This window comes from Pagrus major, chromosome 3 (genome assembly GCF_040436345.1).
Source record: "Pagrus major chromosome 3, Pma_NU_1.0".
Taxonomy (NCBI): Eukaryota; Metazoa; Chordata; class Actinopteri; order Spariformes; family Sparidae; genus Pagrus; species Pagrus major.
The window spans coordinates 16933695-16940238 of NC_133217.1; the positions used below are offsets into that span (position 1 = coordinate 16933695).

General features: G+C 38.4%; 1 protein-coding gene across 1 annotated transcript; it reads left to right on the forward strand.

The window, feature by feature from the left end:
• Positions 1-1913: 1913 nt before the first annotated feature.
• LOC140993497 (CMP-N-acetylneuraminate-beta-galactosamide-alpha-2,3-sialyltransferase 1-like) lies at positions 1914-5618 on the forward strand. The gene is made up of 6 exons (XM_073462954.1): positions 1914-2150; positions 2278-2474; positions 2834-3013; positions 3915-3960; positions 4059-4178; positions 5451-5618. Exons 1-6 carry the CDS (start codon positions 1914-1916, stop codon positions 5616-5618), a joined length of 948 nt encoding a protein of 315 aa, XP_073319055.1.
• Positions 5619-6544: the final 926 nt, after the last annotated feature.

The following is a 6544-nucleotide window of genomic DNA, read 5'->3' on the forward strand; positions in this document are numbered from 1 at the left end:
GACTTCTACACAGTTTCCATCAGTTCTCCACATTAAAACAAACCTGCACAGACAACGACGTACGGTTAAATATGTTTATTGACTAAATTATTCAGAGTAAATAAATGAAATGGCAATTTAAACGATAAACGATAAACAATAACAGGTAACAGAAAGATGAGGAGTCTGTAATAACTAAAGTAACGGGATTATTAGTGAAATATGTGCGGATGGTGAAATCAGGGGTTGGCTGAAAGCATTTAAATATTACGAGAGTAATTTAAATACTAACGAAAACCTGACCGGATTTCTCTTAAGCTCAAAAGACCTGAGCCACAGCCAAAGACACCAACTCGTATTTCATGTGTGAATCCAGCAAGATGAATGATGGTTATCCTACTTTATTTGAAGAGTTGTGAAGTCAGCGGGCTGCGGCTTTCGTTTTCAGCGGGTGTTTGTAGCTCAACTGCAGGCTGGCAGTCTCGGCCCAACAGCCGGAGTGACGTCGCGACTCGTCCGGTTCCACAGTGGGTGACGACCTCTAATCATCTAATCAAATAAAGTTCTTCTTGCCAGATGGAGGTAGGGTAGACTGCAAGGCGCCTTTAGTTGAAAACACAATCAGCTTGCATCTTTAAGGAATGTTTGCCTTCCAGAAAACAAGGCCTCAATTAATAGAAGAGACATGAAGAGAGGCAACTATGGAAGGATGTAATATTATGGCATCAAAAATATATTACGTACAGACTGGACGGCTTTCTTTCTTTCTTTCTTTCTTTCTTTCTAAGGCCAATTGGATACTAATTTTAGGTGACAACAATTCAACTACTCTAGATATGGAGGTAGATACTGAGTTGGACTGGAAAGTCTTGGCTTTGTATTCAGTATGCTTTACCAGCATCATCACATTACATCAGTGTTGTAAACAGTGGAATATTTCAGTATAGCCAGTATATCAACATTCCTCATCTCCCTCTCTTTTCTTTTTCTCAAGCCTTTGTTCTTTGGCAGATGAATAACTGTCAACATTGCCAAAGAGATAGACAAATAGACCATCCATCCACCACCATCACCTCTGCACATACACCACACCACACCGCACCACACCACCCCCCTCCAAACCTGTTCCGCATACGTGCTCATCCTACTCACAGAAGACTTGAAGCCTATCACTGCACATTGTGGATTGACGCTGATCAGGTGAGATGAAATATAATCATAATTAATACATTTTAACTGATGATACTTTTGATTCATTTGACAAGTGACAGTATGATTTTTGTGGATTTTACGTGTATTTGGCTCATAAATGAATGGAATTATTGTTCATACTTTCTTATGAACACTATTTGATCAACTTCTTATGAACACTATCTTAACAGCTTCTTTATAACAATAATGACAATAGAAATAATTATAACAATATATTGGTATTATTATTATTATTAATGTTATATCAGAAGACATATGTTTTTCCTCATGAGAGTAATACTGCCTGCTGTGATGATTCACAGAGACTAGCAGCTGTTTTTGCCTGATATAAAGATGAGTTTATGTAGTGAACTCTCCAGCACCAAACTACCTCGCAGCAGCACTGGCAGGAAAATGCCTGACAGCTAGTCCCAAACCTCACAAATACTTCAGTGATAATAAAAAAAATGCATCTTCAGAGATAAAGAAAAAAATTCACATTAATGTATAATTAGATAATGCCTTTTTAGGGCTAATTAGATATTGCCTATTCAGGGGTAATGTAAAAATGTCTCTTCAGGGATAATTGGATAATGCTGCTTCAGAATCTCTCTCATCCTGCACAACAGGTGATCTGACTCTATAAAAAATCTGATTCATGACTTTAGACTTGCGTGTTTATTTCGACAGACACTCTTCACAGATTGGAACTGATTCCCAGTGTGGAGCATCACAGAGCCGAGATGAAATTGCGAATGAAGGTGCTCTTTGCACTGCTTTGTGTCACTGGCATTGGTGTGATTCTGAACGGACGTGTTTTAAGAGGGCTTGCAGAATACGCACTGCCTGAGGACACCAGCCCCTGCACTAAACGTTTATCAGAAGATGATCGGAGGTTGATGCACTGCTTCAACAAATCTGTTGAACCTTTTTTGTCAGCAAATTACAGTCTCCCAGAGGATGCTTTCAACTGGTGGAAGGTGAGCTGTCAAGGAAACAGTGTCAGTCTTTCATAAGGCCATCAAACTTTGTTTTGTTTCACAATTTGATGTCATTATACAACTCATAACTGGTTTAACAGCAATGTACTTTTGGTTTGTGCGTCAGCGTTTACAGGTTGAGCAGCGCAGCTTCCGTGCCTACACTGAAACAGTGGACAGGCTGTTTGAGATCATCCCACCCAGTCCAGGTCTGACCGAGCCCAGTCCTGACTGCTGCAGGACCTGTGCTGTGGTGGGGAATTCTGTTAACTTGAACGGATCGCATTACGGACCTGACATAGATTCTCATGACATTGTCATCAGGTAAATAAGCTGGCTAAGGAAAGCTGTTTTAAAGGAACAGTTCACCCAAAACTGAAAATGCAGTCATCATCTCCTCACCCCCATGCTGATGGAAAGTTGAGTGAAGTTTTGCAGTCCACGAACACTTCTGGAGCTTCACAACAAAACAGTGGTGCAGCATTCTCCTTAAGAACTGAGGTAGACGGGGACTTGTTTTAAAATGTAGTAGAAACTGACTGGATTCATTTTTGGGTGAACTTCCTTTAATCCTTTAATCACTGATTTGAAACAGTGGGACGAACATGCGAAACATTTCCTCAATGTCAGAAAAAAAAAATTCAAGCAATCCTTTGAACAGTATATCCCTCTGTACTGTTTAGAATGAACCATGGTCATACCAAAGGCTACGAAGCAGATGTTGGGACCAGAACAACTCATCATGTCATGTATCCAGAAAGTGCTGTGGACTTGGATATCACCACCCACCTCGTGCTGGTACCTTTTAAGATACTGGATCTTGAGTGGCTCATGAAGGCCTTGACCACAGGATTCTATGGAAAGTGAGTCATATTTTATTTATGGACTACATACAGTAAATGTGACCATGTGTCCAAAGTGTTGGATACAGAGAGACAGAGACAGAGAGAATATTTGGTAAGAACAAAATTGGGAAAGAATCCAAAACTGGTCAATAATGTGAAGTGTTTTTGTGAGTCATTTATTTTATTCCAACATTCCTAAAATATGCTTATGAGCATTAAATACAAAGAACAGCTAAGACAGATGAGGATCACAGTAGTTTTGTGTGTATTTCATTACAAACCAATGTAAAGGGAAAAAATAATCATTTTGACCTGATTATGGTGTTAAGGGATCAACAAAACTATAACATTTTCTTCCTGAAGGGGGACAGTGGCTCATGAGGCAGAGCAGATCAACTCAGCAATGATAACATGTCAAAGTTAGCTAAACCTAAATATGTAGTTTTGTTCGCTAAACTGAAATATGTACTTTTATAAACTTAACCAAATATTTTTGTCAGCTAAACCTAAATAGTTTTGTTAGCTAAACATAACTTGAATTTTGTTGGTTAAACCTTATTATGTAGTTTTGTTAGTTAAGCCTAACCAAGTAGTTTTGTTATCTGAACCAGAAGGTTTTGTCAGCTAAACCGAAATATGTAGTTTTTTTTGTTTTTTTTTAGTTAAATCTAACCAAGTTGCTTTGTTGGCTGAACCTAATCCGGTAGTTTTGTAAGTTAAAGTGAAATATGTAGTTTTTTTAACTAAACAGTGTAAACCTAACTTTACTGTGATAACCTAGGAATATTATGCAAGCATCCTGGGAAGGGCACTCAAATCAAGAATCACAGTTTTCTTTTGGGGTGCCTGTTATATCATCTTACTGACAAAAGTATTTCATTGCATGTTAAGTTTGACATTTCATTGTATTTTCAATCAGGTCATATGCGCCAGTAAAATCAAATATCACAGCTAACAGGGAGTTGGTGAGTTATTTTGAATGCATTCGACAATGAACTGTATTGGCTAAACATGTGACACTTGTGCAAAAATAATTTTAAAGGCCAATCCTGATTTATAACAGGTGATGGTGGTAAATCCAGCTTTTATGAGATGGGTTCATGACAGCTGGCTGATGAAGAAGGGCCAGTATCCCTCTACCGGCTTCATGGTTTTGATTCTTGCCCTACGTATTTGTGATGAGGTAAGTTCATTTTAAAATTGGGAGTTTTCCTCGTGAAAGCCACCACTGTCACTGTGACAGATTAATGATTGACAATTAGATGAAAATATCAGATGGAAATAGCAAGCAAATGTATGTGATTCAGGGAGACGTTAAGCAGGCTTTCACTAGGTTTTCAGTTCCTAAAAAGTCCTCCAATGTCACTGATGAAATATGTTTGTCAGAGCCTTTCAAAATGATCACTGCAGCAGTGCCTCTCTGAACAAACATGGCAACTCCCTGGGAACAAAAAGAAAGCAAACATTTTTTCTTTTTTTAGGAAGTTGTCACGTTTGGTGTAGATTCATAGTCTGTAACAGTAATGTCATAGCCTAGCACCTCGAGGGGAAAAGAGGCTACAATAATACGCACATGGGATAAGTTATCCTTTCAAACACGTTACACATTGTGAAAGGGTCTATATTAACCCAAACCATGTTTTCCTTAATCTAAACAAGTATTTTTGCTGCCTTGACCAAACAAAGTATTTGAGTTCCCTATACCTAACCAAACAGCTGAATAATACTCAATAATACACTGAATAATACGTGTTTCTGGCCTCAATCTTCTCTTCAGAATGTTTGATTTTCTCTTTTGGTCCATGGTCCACACATTCATGCAGGTATAATAAAAGAAAAACCTAACCAAGTCATGTAGTTCCCTAAACTGAAACCAAACAATGACAGAAAAACTGTAAAGACAATGAAAGTATAAAATTATATACCAAGCAGGATTCGATCCACATGACTCCTAAGTCCCATACGTAGTATAGTTTTTGTCAATTTCCCTTGATTTAAGTTACAATGATGGCTCTGGAACAACATTCATACTGATATAGGAACAACACCAACACTGCAACCAATGCACCCACGGGAACCACTGGCTAAGGTCAAGTTAGCAGAGTTGGTATGAGTTGTTGGAGCTTTCTTCAGTTAATGTTCAGGAGTTACTCTTTGTTATCAATAAACATATACACCAAAGTTGACCCTACAGGGGTGTATTAGCCCGAGTGGCAGAAATGTACTGAGCCCTCTGACAGGTGACGCCATTCTCTTACCCTGCCCTAACTTTAAAACTGCCTTTGAGTTGATTGAATGGTATAACTGGCTTGATAGTTTAATCTGAACATTATGGCCCAGTCAGTGCTCATTTCTTGTGTTCGTTTCCAAAATGAACATCCTGACATTAGTAATGAACATCTTTCTGTCTTAAGTGATGCAGTTGATTATCATATGTTTGTATTTGTTTTCCCAGGTCCATGTGTTCGGTTACGGAGCAGACAAAGATGGAAACTGGAGTCATTACTGGGAAAAACTCAAAAACAAAAAGTTTAAAACTGGAATACACCCTGGAACTCATGAGTATGGTATCATCAGGAAGCTAGCAGAGCAACAAAAGCTCAAGTTTTATGAAGGGTGCTGATGTTTCTCTCAGTATATAAATCATGCAAAGTCCTGATGGGAGATAGAGAGTAAGACTCAAAAGCCCCTTTTAGAAAGCTTCAGTTCAAACACGAGCACATTTGTTTGTCTGATCTTATCAGATCTGTTTTTGCATATTATAGTTTAGGAAAACTCCCCACCTTTGCAAGAGCTGTAAATTATTTGAATATATCACTGGCTGGTAGCCTATTTTGACTATTAACTGTATAGGTTCAGGATAAAAATTTGTTTTGGTCTTCTTTTATCGAGCAAATAGATTGCTCACATGCAGTGAAAAAGGTCTGACAAATGTGTGTGTGTGTACAGTAAGTGTGCTATAGTTGAGTTTTCGTCAACTTCATCCACAAATCGGTCAAGTTAACCTAAAAATGAAAATTCTGTCCGTATCCAATCACCCCCATGATCCAAAACAACTGAAGTGTGTATATGGGGAGTTGTTTTAAAACATAAAATAACAACTGAAAAAAAGTATAAAATGGCTCCATACATCTTGTCCGGTGTAATCCAAATTGATGTGTAAAGAAGTTATTTACACCCTTTTTAAAGCAGAAATCTTCACTGTAGCTGCTGAGCTAAAAGTGCTAAAGCATCTGATGGGAGTGCACGAGCTCAACCGGTGTAAATAGCATTTTTTCCAACGCAGTTTGGGATCTCAGCTTCTGGAGATAAGGCCGGTCCAGCTGTATGGAGCCATTTTACAGTTTTTTCATCCCCATTTACGTACTTCAGAATGCTGCAACGTTGTTTTGCTGTGAAGCTCCAGAAATGTTTGTGGACTATGAAACTTCACCCCGCTTCCCATCACAGCATGGGGCTGAATAGATAATGACTGAATTTTCATTTTTGGGTGAACTTATCCTTTAAAGCCCCAATCCTTCATTTCTGACTATGTAAACGTATCATATT

Bases quoted from the DNA above. Each gene is read 5' to 3' on its own strand.
- LOC140993497 (XM_073462954.1), top strand. From the start codon at position 1,914: ATGAAATTGCGAATGAAGGTGCTCTTTGCACTGCTTTGTGTCACTGGC. The intron at 3,014-3,914 runs GTGAGTCATATT...ATTTTCAATCAG, and splicing joins ACCACAGGATTCTATGGAAA to GTCATATGCGCCAGTAAAAT. The intron at 3,961-4,058 runs GTGAGTTATTTT...GATTTATAACAG, and splicing joins TCACAGCTAACAGGGAGTTG to GTGATGGTGGTAAATCCAGC.